The 22,396-nt window shown below is 44.3% G+C and overlaps 1 protein-coding gene across 1 annotated transcript in view; it reads left to right on the forward strand.

The window, feature by feature from the left end:
* PUSL1 (pseudouridine synthase like 1) overlaps nucleotides 1–22,396 on the forward strand; it is an 867,171-nt gene that overhangs the window by 380,914 nt on the left and 463,861 nt on the right. Inside the window, exon 4 of the mRNA XM_069610102.1 lies at nucleotides 3,515–3,664. Within this exon, the coding sequence (XP_069466203.1) occupies nucleotides 3,515–3,664 (150 nt within the window). The remainder of the gene's footprint in view (nucleotides 1–3,514; nucleotides 3,665–22,396) is intronic.

Raw genomic sequence — 22,396 nt, forward strand, 5'->3', positions numbered from 1 at the left:
CGGCACTCTCCATAATTGTAGGACAAAAACCATCTGATACCATGTCTTCATTGCAAAAAGACTAACTTTATTCATATTAATGATAAACAACACAGCAAAAATAAAATGTAAGCCGTTAAAAATCAGGCTCTCCCATAGTGTAGAGACGTTGAATATATATATATATATCATCCAATACATTTTAAGATAGGATAAAACTTTAGGTGTATCATATGTAAAAACCTAATAAAATTCATCAATGTATCCTCAGAACATTAAGTCAACGGTTCATAAAGCAAATCATCATAGGACAAAACTCTACAACTTCGGCTTTGACTTTATATGCAATCTCTATTATTTATGCAGTCTGATACGATCTAGAGTGCTTTTCAACTATTTTCTGGACTGGATAAAGTGCAAAGTGCATTTGAGTTGAGTCAGTGTTTAGACAATAGGTCCAAAAAGGGTCTGACTTGTTCGACTCATAATCGTGTACTCTTCACCTAGCAAGCACATATAGGTCGAACCCAGGGTGCTACACTCTGTCAGAACATGTCTAGCAGTTTCGAAATGAGTAGTCGTTTTGGACATTCGACATAGTCTCTGAGCTCTATCAATACCCAGCTGAGGCCCCGTAATTGTTAACAAGGGGGAGAGCATTAATTCACAGCCTCAACATGAAGTACCTTACACCAGGGCACGGACTCAAGAGGAGATAGGGTTCAGGTTTCATGTAGCAGTGGGAAACGTGCCGAACCTGACTGTAATCTCTTAGTGTAGAGAGGTGGGTATGGTTTTTAGCCCAATCTCAGATGTTTGCTTTGGTGAAAAATGAAGCTTTAACACAATCAAAAGGACGACATGCCTCCCGATATGGGGTCCAACCTACTTTAGCATTAAGGATTAAGGAGAAACAGGCAGGGCCCTGTTAGTACTTGGAATATGCAAAGCTAGACTGACACAGGAATTGCTAACTGAAAGAAGAAAAATGCCAGAATGGGAGCTGCAAGAACCAGAAACTTGTACTGAGTCCAGGACTTAAGCAGTGGTTGCGATTGCAAACTCGGGGACACTGAGGGGAATTGCGCAGCCAGCACTGCTTAACTTAAAGTGTGCTAAATCAGAACCCGCTCTGTATCTGAGACGGAGTTTCAGAAATTCTGCCCACAGGGATTCTAGTACAGGTGGTTCTGCAACCAACCACTTCCTGTTTGGGATCTGGGCAAGAGCTACGGATTCTCCGAAGTGCAGTTTTGCACAGATAACAAGGACTTAGGGTATTTCGGATATGCAGGCACGCGGGGCATCCGCACGGGGGCATCAGAGGTAGCGCTACTGTATTAGGACTTGTTGATTTTAATTATCCCAAAAATTAATCCGGCTTATTTTCCTTTGTAGCAAATCCCGAATTACCTCTCATTTTACCCTCCACCCAGAAGATGCTGTCAAGCAATCGATTCGTTAAAAAAAGTAGTCTGTGAGGAAACTGAATCTTGGAAAAAACATTTTGTGGCAAATATCCATTGAGTAATGAAAAAAACAACCCTATTAATTCCAAAAAGGAATACACTTAAAAAAAGAGGTAATGCACGAATCCAAGTGTGGTTGAACAAGCCTAAAACCCAAGCTACTCCTCACTGATAATGCCCAATGAGGCCGAAACATGTCTGGGGATGCTTGTGGTCTCATGCAGAAGGGATGTGACCTAGCAGTTCGGGCTGGACTGCCCCTTTGAGGTGGGACCAAGCCTAATTTGCATATGATCTTTCCCCTTCTGTAATGGCTTGGCAGGCGAAGAACGATGTTCTGGGCGGGGGGAGGGGTGGGGAGCGCAAGTATGTGGGCCCAGAGCAATGCCAGAGGTTAGGATTAATTCTAAACCTCTCAGTTATCACCCCTTTCTTTTTACTTAGTCAATAAGGTTGTCAAATCAAGCACACCGCTGGGGCCCACCAGCTCTGAAGTCCTTCCAGCGTGAAGGCTAGATCCATTACTCCAGCTCTGGTACCACCTGTGTAAGAGCATGAATGTGTGCATGCACTCAAGCATGTAACAACTGGATGTCCCAGGCATTACAGTCCGCAATATCAACATTCCAGGGGCTGTTGTACTGCCCATTCGCTTCCCCCCTTACCTGCGTGCAACTTGGCTGGAAGGAGCAGTGCACTGTCCTGTGCATTACTCGACCTATAGTGCCAACATGCCCCATTGGGAGAGAGAGAAAAAGAGTCCCTTCCTGGCTGACCAATTCGGCCAGGCAGTGCTCCATGTTTGCAGGTTGGGCACGTAGTTTCGGTTTTGTCTACTGCTTCATCTGTGTTACTTTCGGACAGTCAGGTTGGTTTTACAGGTTAGTGGGGCGATGCACAAGAGCACCCGAAATCTCTTTAAAATGAAGACCAGTGCTGTCATTGGGCCGGATCTTCCCGGATCTGTGATCGTTAAAACATACCTCCTCCCATCCTGGGGAATCCATGTGCACTGCTGTGTGCACTCTACATTCCTTTGTGAATACTGCGGTGAGTGCGTTGAACTGTGGTTGCTAGGTTGAGAGGAAAGACACTTCCCCACAATTCCACTTGAGGGTCTGAACAGGAGTGCTCTGAAATCCAGTGTCAATTTTGCAATGTACAGAAAATATTTCTGTGCATTTTTGGGGAGTTTAAAAGGTGTGCACATTTTGGGCTTTGCTGGTAACATTAGAAGAAATTTGGCTATTTTTCCATGTGTTCATGTTTCATCATTTGAGGGGCTGAGAGAGGCAAAGTTTATTGCAGTGACTTAGTCCCCCACCTAGCGTGGCCCACGCTGACCCCTCCGACGCCCCATTTGCCCCTACGCTAGGTGGGATCCCCAGTAAAACAAGTCATTTCCAGCACTGATGAAGATGGTGGTGTTAGCCAAGAGCTGGTAGGCTGTTTGCAGCAATGTTCATCCAGGGGGGAACAGCTGCCTGGTGTGGGAAAAAATAACTTTAATGCATCCCTTTTCCTTCTATGGCCCCAATTTTCGCCAGGTATTTGCTGTACAATTACAACTGTAAATAAATCTTCTGTCATGTCCGTGTAATGATTTTCCGTTCCAAAAATATCTGAGTAAGCTAATGAATACATTCATTTTCCAATATGACTGCAAATATAGTGTGGAGATAATGAGGATGCTTTATGATTTTTTTTTTTTTTACAAGCCCTGTGATGTAACCTAGATTCCAGCTTTCTTGTGAACACTGCATCCTTATATTATACTTTGATAATGCTACTAATGTTTACTTGATGACTTGTTTAATTCTCGCTTCCAATGTTTTACTCTATGACCTGTACAATGCTCTGCTGCTGCCAAGCTAGATTTGCACTAAATAAAATATGCAAAATAATAATATTAATAAGATGTATGTTGAAGAAATGTTATTAAAGCAATGTTCTTCGCATTTGTACTACTTTTTATCGATGCTGTATGTTAGTTGTATTATGCATGGTTACCTCCTTTATAAAGCTGGAACAGTAATAACAAAACAAAAATCCCCTTTTGCTTGCAGTGTACTGAAAGTCTATCGTGTGCCTCCGGACTTTCACGCACGCTACAGGGCGGTGGCACGGACCTATATGTACCGGCTAGTGACTGGGTGCCCAGATGGCTCACACTTGCCAGTATTTGAGAGGAATCTTTGCTGGCCTCTGCAGTCTGTGTATGTATTTTTTTGAATATTTGTTTCTTGATTTTCTTAGCGCTTAACAATTTAACAACATCAGAGTGCATACTGTATATCGCCGAAATATTGTCTGCTTCAATAGTAAACATATACGTTAGGCTTCAGTGATCAGCATTAGCAACTATATTCGGCCTAGACATCAGGTATTGTACATAGGGCCCCACACATCAGGAGGGCGGGCATGTAAGGGCATAGTGCGATAAAACGCCAGATCCAATTCATAACAATAAGCAATGTCTTCAAGCCTGTAGTATCTCAACTGAATGATAGGAGGTTTGCCTGGTTGGAGAGAGACATGCCTGACCCAAACATGACAGCATGCGTTCACGAGCAAGGTGGAGGAGTGACACGGGCCCTTCGCTGGGGTCGTGGAATGTGGAACGCTGGTTGAAGGGCAACAGTTTCCAGCTTCGTATGGCGCAGCTAGCTCCCTCCTTTCTTTCCGGTACATTAATACTTGTTGGAATAGTTAATGTAAGTGTAATAAATATCTAGTTATAAATACGAATTTACCCTCTGTATCATTCATACACCAATCCCCACACTACAATTGGCAACGAGGATTTCTCAGTGATTGTTGACCAGCTGATTCACACGGAGCTGCTCCGCTCATGCCCGAGCGTTGCAGCGGCCCCGGTGTGCCCTGAAGGTAACGCGCTTCTTTTTGTGCTGTCATGTTCTCTTCTGGTGTCACTAACGAGTAACAGGATCGCTGCTCTGTGTGCCAATTAAGGTGTCAGCCGTTGCACAGCTTGTTTCGTTTTATCTTCCTGTTCATCCAGCGCACATGCGCACTCATCGTCTGCTTAATTGTGCAGCCTGTGGATATTTTAAAGGCAAATACGCAAGTTTTTCAGATCGCCTGCTTTCTGCTACAATGTAATGCGAGTACGCAACGGGGGATTTTACACGGCTTCAAGGTGTACACTGAACTATATTTAAAGGCACAGCGTGCATTTCTTAATCACTGACACTATACCTGTAAAAAAAATAATAACATGCAAGTTTGGCACCAATAAGCTATTTGTGCAAGCTAGCAAGATTAAAGACAGAGATTTCATGAACTTTATTTGTACAAGGATACTGACATTCAAACCTCAATGTACTGCCACAGCAGCTTTCGTAGTGAACTGCAAAGATTGCAAGGCAGTATCAGTTCCAACCCAGAAGAAAACATATCAAGTGTCACAGCAATATTTGTCTTATGCATCAAAGGACTCTTTAAACAACATTCTACAACATAGCATTAGTTTTTCCATCACCTATCGCCGCAGTGCAACATGGCCTTCAGCAGTGTGCCCCGCCTGCGTTTTTTATGCCAAGTACTGATGAACCTAGTGTTCCGTGGAAGAGGTGGATAAAGTCATTTGAGCATTATGCCGGAGTTGTTTGCGGCCCCAATTGCAGCGCAGAATAAAGGAAATCATTGTTGTTGCACTGCCTGGGCCCAGCTGGTCAAGAGAAATATGGAACTTTGCCAGAGCTGTGAAGTGAAGAAGGTTCTGAGTTGAGTGTATATGAGTATGCTGTCAAGAAGATTGACAAACATTTTGAAAAAAAAATAAGCATTATTTTGGAAAGGTATACATTTGGAAAGAGAACACAAGAGGAGGGAGAAAGCGTTGAGAAGCTTATTACTGCCCTGAGAAAACTAGCCAAGTCATGCAATTTTAATGAGCAACGTGATGAAAGGCTTAGGGACCAGTTTATGCTAGAATGTCGTAGTACCAAAGTGAGAGAAAAACTTGGGTCAGAAAATGATCCATCCTTGGACACCGTACTTCGTGTAGCGAAGGAAGTGGAACATACAGAGGAATGTGTGAAGGAATTGGAAAATAAGATGATACGTATGAAACCTGAGAATTGCAACATTAAATCTGTCAGGGCGTCTGATAATGCTGCTGAAGAAGGCGACGCCATATCCATGATCAATAATATCTCTACGAGAAGGAAAATATCTAACAGACAGCATGGGTCATCGCAACCTGATAAAGGGAAATACAAGACTAGTCATAAGGGAGCCGTGAGTGATCGGAACAGAAAAGATAGTCCTGACAAGCAGTCCATGAATCTGAGGAGGAGACGCCAAGGAAGGTGTTATAGGTGTGACAGTACCAACCAATGGGCCGATGACCCAGATTGCCCAGCTTTGAAGATCATTTGCAGCAAGTGCAAAGGTAAAGGTCATTATTCAAGGTGTTGCAGACTCCGGAATACCTCTACGAACTGGATAGGAGGTAATTCGGATAGTAGCCATAGCGGAGCAGAAGAAAGTGAAGAATGTGTGTTTGTCATAACTGGTGATGATGACGAGGAAGTTTTGGAGAGTCCCAAAGCCATAGTTTTAGTCGATTGTGTGGAGATAAATATGATGATCGATACTGGTGCCAAATACACGTTGTTGCCACTGCATCTATGGAATAAAGAAAAACATGAGTATCTCCATGAGACTGATATCAACCCCAGGGCTTACGGTGGAGTGAAAATTAACACCATAGGGTGGTACTGGGGGAAATTGAAGTTTAAAGGTAGGAGAGCCAAGGGCAAAATTGACATCACAAATGTGGGCAGGACACCACTCCTAAGTTGGACACATCAGAGCAAACTGCATGTTAAGTTGGACTCTACCATTGAAGACTCTGTGTTTGCTATAAGCAATGATAGGGGTGAACCAAGTAAGGATCCTGTCATGAATAAAGTGAACAATGCGGAGATGGTGCAAGCTGTTTTTCGAGATGGTGTGGGATGTCTTAAGGGCTATGTTCATGAAATACGATTAAGGCCTAATCATAATCCCGTAGCCCAGAAATTGAGAAGTGTCCCTCTTTGCATGAGGGAAGAAGTTAGAAAGGAGATAAGGAAGATGGAGGAAATGGGAATCATTGAAAGCATCGATGCTAGCGAATGGGTTTCGCCACTCGTCATCCTAAGGAAGAAATCAGGGAAACACAGAATTTGTGTCGATATGCGTGAATTGAATAAATGTGTCATCCCTTCCCAATATACAAGAAATAATCTCCACAATTGGACCCTCGAAGTTTTTTTCCACTTTGGATCTGACTTCTGCATACCACCAGATTAAACTACACAAACATTCCTGTAATCTTACTGCATTCATTACGCCTGATGGGCTCTATCAGTTCAAGAGGATGCCATTTGGTTTAGTATCTGCAGCTTCGGTGTTCCAGAAAGTAATGCATAATTTATTTGAAGGTGCATCTGGTGTGATTTGCTTTCAAGATGATATTCTGGTCCATGCCGAGAATCAAGTTGTGCATGATGAGAGGCTGAAATATGTGTACGAGAAGTTGTACAGAGCAGGTATGACTCTAGGTAAGGACAAATGCAAAATCAACTATTCAAAGATAGAGTACTTGGGTCACAAGATTTCTGCGGAAGGAGTTTCTCCAAGGCCACAATTGGTTGATGCTATCAATAAGATGCCAAGGCCGTGCAGCAAGGAAGAAGTTCGCACATTTATTGGAATTGCAGAGTATTATTCCAAATTTGTCAGAGATTTTGCTGCTCACACGGTTCCTTTGCGGGAATTGCTCAAGAGGAGGAGTTTTGAATGGGACGATGATTGTGAAGAGGAGTTCAATTTTATTAAGGATGCTATAGGATCCGCTCCTGCCCTGCAGAATTTCTGCAACAACAAGAAAATAATCATCAAGACTGATGCCAGCAATGTTGGTTTGGGAGCAGTTCTCACCCAAGAGGACAAGGGATGTGAAGTAGTGATTGCTTTTGCCTCTAGGTTGCTTAAGGGAGCGGAGTTGTCGAATGCTGCAATTGAAAAAGAGGCCCTGGCGATAAAGTGGGCAGCTGAAAAGTTTAGAAGTTTTATATGGGGAAATGGGGTTGAATTTCGAACAGAACACAAACCACTGACTCATGTGTTCATGTCAAAGGGTCTGGACAGAGTTGCTAACAGAATCAGAAGATGGGTGATGATGATGATGCAAGAATTTAATTACACAGTGGAGTGGAGTTCCTGGAGTAAGAAATGTCACAGCTGATTGTCTTTCTCGTCTGACTAATGTTTCAGAAACTGTTGATGAGGAAGATGATATGGAAGTTGTTCTAAGTATTGAGGCAGCATCGATTTCAAAGTCCGAGTGGGACAGTGCTGAACAAGATGATGAGTGTCTCAAAAGTCTAAAGGGGTTACTAAATTGTCAAGGTTCCTAGAACAAGTCAAAATTTAAAGGTGAAAACGTGTTGGATTTTGGCCTGTTGCTGATGAGCTACATGTTCATGACAAGTTTGTTATGAGAGGAGACAAAGTGATTCCTCCGTCAAGTCTATGCCGGAAGATCATTGAACTAGGATACAAAGGTCATCAGGGCATTATAAAGACCAAGCAAAGAATAAGGAATGACTTCTGGTGGCCAGGATGCGGTTTACAGATAGAGCGCCACATCAGAAATTGTATCCTTTGTCATAATAGCGAGACAAAATGTGTGGTTGTAAAACAACCAATGGTGATTACGGAAATACCTAGCAGAGTATGGAAGGATGTGGGCATGGATATCTTGGGCCCAGTGTGTAGTAACCGTGTGCAAAAGTATTGTCTGGTGATTATAGATCTCCTGACTAGGTGGGTGGAAGTGCTCATAGCATCTAGTATTATGGGGAAAACAGTTACTGACTTTCTTTGCACCGTATGTGAAAGGGAAGGATACCCATGGAGCATCCTCTCGGATAATGGTACCCAATTCAAGTCCAGAGAGGTAGCAGATTTCTGCCGAAGATACTCTATTGAGCATAAAACAAGCTCGATATATCAAATGGGATAGTTGAACGTTTCAACAAAGTTCTGAAAGAGACAATTAGGATGTCTTGGTCTAATGGTGTAGATTGGGAGGAAGCGGTCAGAGATAAGGTGGTTGCTCATCGCTTTACACCGCATTCCAGCACAGGTCTTTCGCCATTTCAACTCAGTAGGGGTAGGAAAGCCAACACCAAATTGGCACCTGTGTGGTTAGATACCAAAGGTAATGGGGCGGAGAAGGATTTCGGTAGTGTGTGTGAGAAGATCAGAGGAGTTCAGAAGAGGAACAAATTGGTTTATGACAGGAAAAGGTGTAGTAGCAAATATGATAGGACTTCTGTTGTGGGTAAATTGGTGAGAGTTTTGCTTCCGTCCGCTCTTAGAGTGGGCCCATGTAAGTGGTCTTTGCCTATTAGGGTGGTATAGGCTTTTAGGCATGCTGTCAGAACGGAAGATAGTAGGGTCTGGAATGTTGAGAGGATTTGGGTGTGTGAGGACAGCAACGGAAAACACAATGGGAATGGCAGAGAGAATGTCAGTATCGATGCGAGGGGTGTTGGTCAGGACGGTGGTGATTGATTGGATGTGAAGGAGAGGAAGGATGTTTTTAGGAACAAAACTAAGCCAAAAGATGTTTCCTTGTCAATCTGTCCCAGAGAGAACGGTCGCAAGTCTAGATGGGGAAGACCATATCGCCTGCCTAAACGGATGGAGGCCTATGTGTGACTCTCATTTTTCCTTGCTTTCTTTGTTTTTTTATTTTTTTTGTTTTTTTAAATTTTTTTTGAAGCACTTCGTTGTGAACAATATAAAGGAAAGGAGATGTGTAATATCTCAACTGAATAATAGGAGGGTTGCCTGGTTGGAGAGAGACATGCCTGACCCAACCATGGCAGCATGCGTTCGCGAGCAAGGTGGAGGAGTGACACGGGCCCTTTGCTCGGGTCGTGGAATGTGGAACGCTGGTTGAAGGGCAACAGTTTCCAGCTTCGTATGGCGCAGCTAGCTCACTCCTTTCTTTCCGGTACATTAATACTTGTTGGAATAGTTAATGTAATTGTAATAAATATCTAGTTATATATGCGAACTTACCCTCTGTATCATTCATACGCCAATCCCCACACTACAAAGCCATGCTGTATTTTTTCCAGGGCAATCCCTTCCACCAGCCAATAGCCACCCTTCTGTGGGCCAATACCAGGAGTAGTCCCCCCAATCTATGGGTGCACCTAGGGAAGAGCACAAGTTAACCCCAGAAGTGCTAGTAACGGATCTATTTCAACCTTTTCTTTTGAGACAAGAGGCATTGCCTCTAAGACCTCTGCCCAGAACTTACATATAAGGGGACATGTCCATGCCAGGTGAAAAAAATCAGGAGGGGTCGCGTGACATCTCATGCATTCTTTTATGGTTCCTGGGTAGAATCTGTGTAGCCTAGCCGGAGTGTAGTATGTCTGGTGCATACAATTAAAATGGATAATTTATATCTAGCGCTCAAAGAAACCCTTTTGGTTTGTCCCATGATATATGACAAATCTTCAATCCGAATTTCAATCCCCAAACTATTCCCCCACCTGTATTTGGCCGTTTCACCCTCCAGTCGATCTCTGACATCAGTTTGGCATATATTTGTGATACCAAGTGGCCCTCACCCCGGGCAGTGATGGCATCATGCATAAGTGAGGAAGTCGGTGGCTGATCAGGAAAGGAGGGAAAACGTCTCTTAAACTCTTCCTAATCCGAAAGTACATAAAGACATCCAATGGGGTTGTCCCTCCCCTTCACCTAAATTCCTCTAATGACAAAAATTTGCCGTCCACATAGTAATCCCCCAGGGTAGAGACTCCAATTTTATTTACTAGCTGTATGTATTTCACACTGTATCCAGTCATGAAATAGCCTCTCCCCTATCCTCCCTATCCACCCACCTGCAAAACCCCAACTAGTCTGGTTCAGTAGCTCCCTCTCCTCCCATATCCACAATTTAGTGGTAAACGCACAGGGTGCAGGTACCTTCTCCAGACATGTAATCACCAGGCATCGACTTAAAAGAACAATGAATTAACAGCGTTCCCCAGAGGACCACACCAGCCACCACCAACCTCATTCCGTAGGGCTCATCTAGGAGCACCATTCCCCATCACAGACCCATGAATCGCCATCTACAGGGAGTAAGGAATCAGCCGGTATGTTACTGTCACTTCTTGTGACACCATTTCGAAACTTTGTGGCCCCCTTCGGCATTGACTTAGCAATCTTTTCCACAAATACATTGGTGGCCTCTGGCAAAGTGAAGAACTGGACCTTACCTTTATGTTGGGTTCGCAATTTAGCAGGAAACAGCATGGAGTACTTAATGTTTTTATCATGAAGCTTGCGCTTAACTCCTCCCACGGTCTTCTTGTAGCCTGTACTGTAACTGAAAAGCCCAGAATTTCAATCCCCAAACTATTCCCCCACCTGTATTTGGCCGTTTCACCCTCCAGTCGATCTCTGACATCAGTTTGGCATATATTTGTGATACCAAGTGGCCCTCACCCCGGGCAGTGATGGCATCATGCATAAGTGAGGAAGTCGGTGGCTGATCAGGAAAGGAGGGAAAACGTCTCTTAAACTCTTCCTAATCCGAAAGTACATAAAGACATCCAATGGGGTTGTCCCTCCCCTTCACCTAAATTCCTCTAATGACAAAAATTTGCCGTCCACATAGTAATCCCCCAGGGTAGAGACTCCAATTTTATTTACTAGCTGTATGTATTTCACACTGTATCCAGTCATGAAATCTCAGGCCCAGACTCATTTTCTTTAATACCAAAACCCAGTATTGCCGCTTATGTATTGTGTCGAAAGCCTTTTCGGCATCCAGATGTACCGATATAGCTGGAACTGCCTGGTCAATTACTTTGAGAAGCCCAAAAACCCTACATAGACCATAAGTGGTATTTCTCCCAGGAACAAACCCTGATTGGTCGGCTAAAACCAAACCCTGCATAAGAGAAAGAAGTTTGTTTGCTAGAAGTTTAGTGTATCTTTTATTGTTCAAATTTATGAGGCAAATTGGACTTTAAGGTGTACAACCCTCAAGTTTTTTCCCTTTCTTATGCAGTAAAGTAATCGTCGCCTCTCTAAGCATTTTCAGGAGGGTTCCTAATTGAATAGATTCTTCTTACATCCATAGTAAATGGGGAGCCAAAATATATATAATAAACCGTCCGGTCCGGGAGCTTTTGGCCGTGGCAGTTTTTTGATAACTCCCAATGTTTCCTCTACAGTGAATTCCTGTTTTAGGGCCTCCCGCTGTTCCTTGTTCAACCAATACCGCTCGATTATTCTCTAGATAATGTTGTGTAATTTCCTGAGAGTGGATCTTTTTCAGGGTGTACAGATCACTGTAGAATAGGTGAACAACTTTGGCTATAAACAAAGTTTCGAATTTAAGCTCCCTTAGTTGGTCCTTTATCAGATCAATTATTTTTTTCCCGCTGCAGCAAGCATTCGTGGCAACACCAGCCCTGGTTTCTGACCTTCCCCATATTATCATATGAGATGAGCTCTGCTTAAGTATTTTACTTCCTGCATCGCGTTATTTTGAAAACTATCGAGCTCACGTTGAATATCTGCTAGAGTGAGTTCAATCCCGGTAGACTGAAAATTATCCTCCAATTCTTTGAGCCTCGCTTCATTAGAAGTTAACTCTCTACGAATCAGTTTCAAAATTCCACATTCCTTGCAAATACATACCCCATGAATGCAACCTTCAAAGGATTTCCACAGAACGCGTTGCGAGTTCATCAAACAAGTATTAATCGTAAGAAAGGAGGTGATCTCGTCACAAATTTCCTGATGAAAAACTGCATCCGATTTCAAGTGACAAATGACTCTCATTATGAATTAATTTGGGATCAAGACACTCTAGGGTCACGGGGGAATGTTCCAATAAGGTTCTCGGGAGGATCTTGACCTTCCAAAATTTGAATGCAACCAACCTTGAAACTAACAAAGATTCTATTTGTGAAGCTGCACCGTGAACCCACGATTGGGAAGTGTATCACCTCTGTGCTGTATTTTGCAACCTCCAAATATCAATCAAGCTATACATTGCACATAGCTCCTCTATTTATTGACTGGCTTTAGAGCACAACATTTCGGCCAGAGCTGGACCTGTCCATCATTGTGTCCCAAACCATATTGAAATCTCTGCCCTAGTTCACTGCAGAGTTCCACTTCGAGGCTAGGTTTGTGAACACCCAATCAAATAACCATGGGACGCCCACATTTGGGGCATATGTGTTAGTCATGATAACCTGGGTGCCTTCCAGGAGCCCTGTTACCATAAGGACTCTCCCTTCCTGATCCCTTAGCCCCTCCTGTAAACGGAATCTGAGGGAGTTGTGAATGAGTATGGCAACCCCCCTGGAATAAGTAGAATAGGGTGAATAGTATTTGTGGCTCTCCCAATGCTTGGCCCACCTATTTTCCCTGAATTGTGTAAAATGTGTTTCTTGAATAAAGGCGATGTTGACAGTGTGGCGTTACAAATACAGGAGTAGTTTCAAGTACATGTTCCCTCTGCGTATGTTCCAGGCAACCACCTTGAAATGTCATCTGTTACAGCCGGGGTCTCGCCCTTCACAGGGGCCATATTTGTAAGCCGTTGCCATCTTCATGGCCACACCGATTCCATGGCAGTTATTGTACACATGCCTACAGACAACATCTGCTGCATTACATTCATTTTAGAACTTCTCTTGTTGCACTCTGAAGAACAATAATTGCAACAAAATAGCCTCTCCCCTATCCTCCCTATCCACCCACCTGCAAAACCCCAACTAGTCTGGTTCAGTAGCTCCCTCTCCTCCCATATCCACAATTTAGTGGTAAATGCACAGGGTGCAGGTACCTTCTCCAGACATGTAATCACCAGGCATCGACTTAAAAGAACAATGAATTAACAGCGTTCCCCAGAGGACCACACCAGCCACCACCAACCTCATTCCGTAGGGCTCATCTAGGAGCACCATTCCCCATCATAGACCCATGAATCGCCATCTACAGGGAGTAAGGAATCAGCCGGTATGTTACTGTCACTTCTTGTGACACCATTTCGAAACTTTGTGGCCCCCTTCGGCATTGACTTAGCAATCTTTTCCACAAATACATTGGTGGCCTCTGGCAAAGTGAAGAACTGGACCTTACCTTTATGTTGGGTTCGCAATTTAGCAGGAAACAGCATGGAGTACTTAATGTTTTTATCATGAAGCTTGCGCTTAACTCCTCCCACGGTCTTCTTGTAGCCTGTACTGTAACTGAAAAGCCCAGAAATATTTGTAGCTGGTCTCCATCAGGTATTACCCAAATTGGTAGTTTACAATTGTTCGAATGAACAATTGACCGAATTTAAAGGGTCACAATTGACCTTTTCACAATTGACCGAAAATATATATATAGGTTTGGTAATATATATATATATATATGGGTTTTGGGGTTTTTTTTGGCGTTGGGTGCAGGGTTGTGGGGGGTTTCCCCCCACATATATGGTACAATTGACCTTCACAATTCGGTCAATTGTGAAAAGGTCAATTGTCATTCGAGCAGTTGTAAAACGATCAATTCGTATACAACCCTCCATCATACGTCATTTCCCCTTCCATGTGCGTCAGTCTCAGTATGGCATCTCATTCACGGTATTTGAGGATACGAGCAATGATTGGTCATTGCAGGGCACCTGGTACCGGTCTGACTGCAGGGATCCTATGTGCTTTCGCCACAATGAACAACAAGGATTGCTCATTTAGGTTGAACAGTGTTGTGCAAATTGTTTCCACAAATTCTTACATCTTTTTAGGTGCTTTTTTTGCTTCCTGTATCCCCACCAGTCATATGTTGTTTCACTAACCTCGCCCCTATAAATCTTCATTCTTAGCTGTTACTATTTTGATGGCTGTCTCCAGTGCCTTCATCTTGGAAGCAGCCGTCCATAACGTATCCTCCAGCTCTGATATTCAGTTCTCAGTCAGCTTCATCCAGTCTAGCTCCATGCTTATCGTGACGCAACTGAAGTAGGTCGACTTTACTTATGAAGGCATCCAGCTTGGAGTAAATTCAACCTATGCCCGCTCTGAGATGAAGCAGGATTTCTTTAACACCCACCTCTGGCTCTTCCAATGACTCCATATTGTCTGCTGTGACCTCCAACGACATAGGGAATGACGTCAAGTGTTTGCAGTTTTTCACTGTAGCTCCCCCGTCGAATGAAAGCTTGCGCTGGTTCATATCACCTTTGCCCATGGCAGGGTATTAACGCCAATGTTTTCAGATTAGACATTTTTTCACACAATAAAGTCTTCAATTTTTATGATTTTTAGTCATTTTCATTGGCACGAAATGTGGCTCTTGTCAAACTTGCCCTTCAACCATGCTAAACTATACCATTGTGTGTTACTTGCCCTAGTTTGCGCTGATTGCTCCGCTTATCTAGGGTTAAAGGATAGAAGTGAAGAAGCGTGTCCTATCACTAACCTCCAAGCAGACTCAAAGAGAACAGTATAATTGTTCAAATAGATTTAATAGGTACATGCCATAACCATCAGGGCATGTATCGTCTCCCTTGCAAATGAAGAAGTTCATATATTTTATTAGATTTCTTTGTTCGGCAGAAAAAATATAAAAAGTGGATGAAAATCTCTGAGATTTTTATTAAAAAAAAGGGTGTTATCCCCTTTCAAAAAGAAACTGTTCAGTTGGTGTCTGTGGGTTAGGTGAAAGACACATGACTAAACACTACTACTGTCAGATATTTCTAGACAGAATTGTAGTTCTTAGTACAACCCCATGGATTCCACACTGTGTTTACCCTTTCTTTGTCTCAAACTGTGGTTTAATCTGACTCTTTCCTAAATTTGTTGGATCTATATGCAGCTTTTCACCATGTCACTGGTACATTCTTCTGAAAAGACCAGAAAGAGCCTGATGGTTTCATTGGACAAATATAGTTACGCCACTTTCTTCAGGGCTAAATTACAGTACGATTCTGAATGTTGCTTAAATCATTTTTAGCTGTGTATGTATGACCTTAAGAGGTACCCCACCTGTAAGGTGTATGGGTTATGGAAAGAGATACATGTCTCGATTAGATCTCTATGTCTCTAGACTAACCACAATCCTGTGGCAGGCATAGAAAGAGAGAGTTATAGCTGCTTACCTTACTCTTTTGTTGAGACTTTCAGAGAATAGTTATTTGCAGAGTGTGGTTTAATTTGTTGGATGTCTTCATCCTGGGTGCCCCATTTGCTGGCATTCCATCGTACATAGAATGATTGTAAATGCATTACTAGGCTACTCTTAGCACAAACGTGATTTCTTTCACATTTATTTCTCCAGTGTTTGTATTTTGATTAAAGAGACACGCTCGAAGGACTTTGTCTCTAGGTACTCATCAATAGATATATACGTGTAGAAAGTGAATCTCATCAAACTCATAAAACATTTACCCCAGTGAGTGACTGCTCAGTTAAGTTCGGATGTCAACTGCGGCATCAAGCAGTTTCGGAGATCGTGGTGTTGAAGGGGAGCTCTCTTACCTTACATACAACTGAATGGGAGATTGTCTGTCTCCTTCTGTTGTCCGGAGCGTTCCGCGAATGATTACGCGTCTGCTCCGTCCTGTTTGTTGTTCATTTGGATTGTTTCCGTGCGTATGCGCGAAGGCGAGCTGCTTGTTATTGGTGCGAATGTGCACGGGCAAGATGCTTGCTCTCCAGGCGCATGCGCTGGAGCTTAGATATGGTACTCGGAATGAGAAATGTCTGTCACACACAATCATCCACACAAACTACTGTTTAGCGTGCCTTCTCCAAATGGCTATGTGTAAATGTGTGAATGTTTGTAAGGCCTTCCCTCCTGGGCATATGCGCTAATGACGGAATCTCTTCATGCCCGGAGGGGCTGCATTCACATGGGTCACAATGCATCACACGACCTAGGATATTGGAAATAGTGAATTATAAATTGTAAATTATAAATTATAAAGACTTGCTACAGTTTAAGTGGGAGTGCGCCAAGGTCAGTGTCCAGATGGGTGGATAGAAGAGCGCATGTTATGCTGTCTATTACCAAGAGGGGTGTGTATTTGTTACGCTCACCTGGCTCCCACATGGGTGTCGGACGGAACTGGACTCCCACGGTCTCCACCAGTGTGATGCGTAGTGCAGAGATGACTGACTGGACTGGCCCACCTAGCTTTGTCTGCTTGACCCTTGGAATTAGTTTCCTAAAGACAGGGAAAGGGAATTAGCCACATGTGGATTCGAGTATTAGCACCTCACTGCGTTCCCACTTATCACCTCCGATATTCCCTTTCACAAAGCTCACCTTATAGTTTTGAATGCTGAGCTCTCCATCCTGCGAGGAATGCAGGGGCACGTTGATGGCCAGTTACTTCACTGGCTTGAAGATATTGGAAGAGTTCTAAAGAGTTCACAATGTCTGAGTAATCACTCTGTCCAATTCCTTTGTTTTCTGTTGCAGCTTAGATCCAAAAGAAGGTCGTCTTGTGGCAGCTGAAAGCGATCAGGTAAGAGTCTGTGTTATCCAACTGTCCGGTAAAAGTTCAAGGTTAAACTTGTTGCTTTCTCTTTTCACGCAGGTGCGGCGAAAGAGGATTTGGCGTGCTGGTGATTAATACCTCCGGCGGTAAAATCAGGTAAATATATGATGGAAAGAGATTGTCCTTGTTTGTTCCCTTGGCTCACCTTGTCGTTTTTTCCTTGTTCCCCCTTAGGTGCTGGAATGCGTAACCAAGTGATGGAGACAGCGCCGGACCGTGGTGGTGCTGCGCGGAACGGTAAGTATGGAGCGGCACTGCTGCTGGCGAAGCGTTTAAAATGAAGTCTTTTTCTGGCTCAAAGATGAGTTGAATCTGAAATCAGATAAGAAATCCAGTAATGTTCTTGTTCTAACCTTTCTTCTTCTTTCTCCTCCTTTCTAGGTGCTCTGGACTCGAAGCGGGCTTGGCAGGATGCTGGATGCTGACTGCAGGCACGGTGAGCGTCACACTGCAGGATGCAGAATAACGCGAAGCATGTGCTGCTCTTCGGGTGTGGTTTAAATAGCCCTCCAAAGTAGTTCCAGATAAGTATTCCTCCACAACCACGCCCAAGTAACAAAATAGTTCCCTAGGTAAAGTAGTCCCTTCCAAGCCTCACAAGGGCTTGGATTCCTTGCAGCATGGTCTGCATCAGGTAAATTTAAACATATGAGCCTGGCGTCTATGGTGCCAGGACTGATGTCCCATATAAGCCTGGCACCACAGGCGCCAGGACTGTACCCAGATGGCCCCTAACAGGGGTTGCTGGGCTTGCTCCAGATGACATGATGCCTGCTTCCTGCGTTGATGGACTTGGTATGGATGCCCGGCGGCAGGCATCATGACAGCATTGCCCACAAAGTCAATGCAGATCTGGAGAGGGTGCTAGGAAATAGTATTCATAGTTGCTAAATAGAAGTGACACGCTGTTACAATCGTTCGTCCTGCTCTTCCCGATACTAGTGCAAATCCAGCTCCCTCGCACCGTCTCAGGCATTCCAGGCACTTGGCACTCGGACACAAATAACCCACAAAGCCAGAAGTGGGGTTGTAAAAGTGCTGTAATGTTAACACACACACACCAGGCTCTGGAGGGCTGCATCGACTCTGCCCCCTCCCAGGCCTGGCTCATACTTATGTACAATGCAAAGCTACATATTAATCTCCTCCCATTAGCCGTACGTATTCATAACAATAGTTCATTTCGCCGAAGAAAAGGCAATCAGGTACATTTCGTAACTTCAGATTGTCTTTGCAAGTCAGGCTCTTATCAACCTTGGGACTTGAGCCAGCAGCATCCGAACTGTGTACATTCTCGAAGGGAGGGCTGTTCATGCCCGTCTCTGCGAGGCCTGCGGCATTCCACAGCTAGCTGGGCTGGTTGTGCTCTGGTGGTTCTCTGCGACATCTGCTTTCATGGCTGTTAGATGTTTAGGCCAGTCCTTATGTCAAATCATTAGGCCAGTGTTCCTGCTTCAGATGTGATGTATCTCGAACCAAAAGAAAGTGCAGAATCAGAAATGTACCACGTAACATGTGCCCACTTTTTTTTCATCTCTTCTTATTTTATCTATCAATCACTAACAAAACCCTTGCACTACTTCTACATAAGCACATTGTAATAAAACTATTCTTACTCAATAAAGAAGCAGAAAAATAACAAAAAACATTACCAAACTAAGACAGCTTATTTATGTCTTTACTCATCTAAAGCCCTTCACTGTACTGTATTGCATAAACACTGCCACCTATTAACCTCAGCCATAATCTAGAGTGCATCTAAAACAAACATAACTACATGTCCCGCCCTTTCCAGCTCTGAGCATCCCTGTCACTCTCACATTCAGCAACACCACATACATGTGCCTGTCATGTTTGTTTGCACTGTCCAAGTCAAACTCTCCCTTACTTTCCAATAGATAGTAACCCTCTAGTACCTCCCATTCCCTAGGTGCACCCGCAGTCAGTGTCAGCAGCCACTTGTCAGTGCTTGTCATATTTTTCCCAAGTAGCATCTTCCATGGTGAATACCTGGTCGCTGAAAACTCTCTCAGCAGTCCATGGAGAACAAATGACAGCCAGTCTTGCCACTGTGTGTCTTTCTCATCCATCTGTTTGAACTGCTCCTTCTTGGGCACCTCTTTCTGTTTGTTCTTCCATTGAGCCACACAAATGTCCATGTGCTCCTGCCACTCATCTTTTGCTGTGGGCCCCCAGGGCCTCTCTGTCGGGCACTGAAATGCATTGTCTTGCCCTTTCTCTGCATTGAGAAGCTGAATCATTAGTTCATCCTCTGCTTTCCAAATACCCAGGAGGCGCTCACATTTCCTTTGATCCTGCTTCTTGCTCTTCTGTAAGATAATCTCCACCACTTCAAGCTGTGGCCCCTCCATCAAATGACACTCCTTATCTTCTATGGATGCCATTAGCTCTGGCTGTGGATCATTGTCAGGTGCCACGGGCCACTCTCGCTCAGATGCCGTTACCATCTTTCTTCCCAGATGCAGCACCACTGATTGTGCTTCACCATGCTTTGCTCTTTCCCCCCCAAACACTATTAAGTGACGCTGACACTGACCACCAACTTCATATGTGGGCCTGTCAATGTGCTTCTCTGGTGCACATGCCCTGAAAGCGTCTTGTTGTGATTTGACATTCTCTGGCATGTATTCGCTTGACACTACACCTTTCACTATCATCTTGTTCAATTCCTTGTCTAAGGTGCACACTGCACAGTCACCTGTCCTTCTGAAATTCAGTTTATTTATTGCCCCTTTGTCTGGACATGCCTTCCCCCATTTTGTCAGGACCCCGTTTGCCAAATCAGTCATTCCATCTCTCTCTTCCAAAATGTCCTCCCTCCGGTATCTTCCCCCACTTCCTTCCCTTTCTCGGAAATACATAGAGCCATCCCCACAGCGTTGTGCGTCATCCACCCCAACCCCCAAAGGCACTGGTGCTGGCACCTCACATTCCTGCCCCTCTGTGTGTCCTCTCTCCTCCCCCTCCTTTACTAACACTGTTTTTTTCATTTTCAGCCATGCGTCATCAGCTGCATTCAGAATGTCTGCCCACCCCTTGGCGGATCTTAACCTTTCCTCCACATTCCCTTCAACCACCCTCCTTATCTCTACTAGCAGCTGCCATCTTGTGCCGATCATGAACTTTTGTGTAAGCATTACTTCAAAATCTGAGCGTCTCTGATCACTCTGTACCTTTTCTTGTGATTCAGCACTTCCTCCCTTGTCCATTCCCTTCACCACCCTTTGTAACTGATGTTCGTGGGCAGCCCCAAACTCCTTCTTCCTTTGTACCGACTGGGGGATCACATCCCAATTGTGCAACATGCTCTTCAGCCTTTCCAGCACAGCCCTTGCCCCCGACTTATATGACAGATCTTCACCCGCCTCTTGCCTTGTCAGTGGACCGGCATCTGCCATGTTGCCACTGAAACTGTATTCTGTAATCTGTATTCTTTAATCTCTTTTATTCCTCTTTTATTCAACCTTCAGACAGACCTCCCACTCTGTGCCCTCTACAGCATCGACCCTACACCCACTCTCCACGCCCCGGTGCTCTGACTGTATTACAGGTGCCTAAGAATGCTCTGCCCTATCTTTGTATTATTCCTAGAGTCCCTGAAGACTCCAAATTCCCCAAATTCCACTACCGCAACATGCAACAGGGTCCGCGAAAATGTTTTCACTTACCCGTTGTATTGCTGTTATCTCTGTGCACTTGATGAACAGAAGAGCTCCCGGGTTTCGGCACCATATGTTACAATCGTTCGTCCTGCTCTTCCCGATACTAGTGCAAATCCAGCTCCCTCGCACCGTCTCAGGCATTCCAGGCACTTGGCACTCGGACACAAATAACCCACAAAGCCAGAAGTGGGGTTGTAAAAGTGCTGTAATGTTAACACACACACACCAGGCTCTGGAGGGCTGCATCGACTCTGCCCCCTCCCAGGCCTGGCTCATACTTATGTACAATGCAAAGCTACATATTAATCTCCTCCCATTAGCCGTACGTATTCATAACAATAGTTCATTTCGCCGAAGAAAAGGCAATCAGGTACATTTCGTAACTTCAGATTGTCTTTGCAAGTCAGGCTCTTATCAACCTTGGGACTTGAGCCAGCAGCATCCGAACTGTGTACATTCTCGAAGGGAGGGCTGTTCATGCCCGTCTCTGCGAGGCCTGCGGCATTCCACAGCTAGCTGGGCTGGTTGTGCTCTGGTGGTTCTCTGCGACATCTGCTTTCATGGCTGTTAGATGTTTAGGCCAGTCCTGATGTCAAATCATTAGGCCAGTGTTCCTGCTTCAGATGTGATGTATCTCGAACCAAAAGAAAGTGCAGAATCAGAAATGTACCACGTAACACACGCTCTTAGCTAGTATGGTACTAGAAGTTAGTTGTTGTGCTAGACCACTCCTGGTGAGACTGTAACTTGCATGGGCCGTCCTTGTGATGAATATTAGAGGGTGGCCAGTGTTTGCCAGCTGGTTGGTTCATTTAGGCCGATGGTGTCTGTTTTAAGACTAAAGTTACACAATTGTTCTCTTCTATAGAGTAGGTTGTGCAGGTTTCCACCTCTTCTGGGTAAAGCTATCTTTTCAATGATTGTCCAGGTGAGGTCGTTTGGCCCATGTCGTTTCTCTATGCAGTGTTCCACCATAGGTGCAGTCAATTTTTTGGTTCGAATACATGACCTATGTTCTGCCATTCTGGTTCTAAGGGGTCGTTTGGTCATGCCCACATAGCGTTTTTGGCAAGGGCACGTGATTAAGTAGGTGACGTTATTGCTGTTGCAATTCGTGAGCGTTCTTTGGTTCCATGGGTAATGCCACCCGATGTCAATGGTTAAAGTTCTTTTTGTGGTGGTACACGCGTTACACCCCCACATGGCATGTGTCCAGATGGTGGGGTCTGGTTCCAGATGGTGTTGGATCTAAGCTCTGGTTCTTTATACGTGTGGATTAGTGAGTCATGTAGGTTGCGTCTTCTATTCATAGCGAACCTCAGAGTTTCCTGAGTGGTATCCCCCACATTTAGAATTGGCCAGAGTTTCAGAACCTCTTTCTTGATTTGGTTAGCAAGTGGTGAAAAACTCAATACTGCCGTTATTTTTCCATCTCGTTTATCACGTTTGGCATGGTTTTCCAGGGTAATATTTCCTTGGGATGTTCCTTGCTCTTTTTCGTAATCTTCTGACTAGGTGTTCGGGATATCCACAAGTCAGGAGCTTAGTGGCTAGTTGTTCGATTGTTGCTCGTAGGTTGCTACATTGGAGCAGTTTCTTTTGTAACAAAGCGTGTTTGAAATGGGTCATGGTCAGCATTGGGGACA

This window comes from Ambystoma mexicanum, chromosome 8, assembly GCF_040938575.1.
Source record: "Ambystoma mexicanum isolate Mex_15411 chromosome 8, UKY_AmexF1_1, whole genome shotgun sequence".
NCBI classification, from domain to species: domain Eukaryota; kingdom Metazoa; phylum Chordata; class Amphibia; order Caudata; family Ambystomatidae; genus Ambystoma; species Ambystoma mexicanum.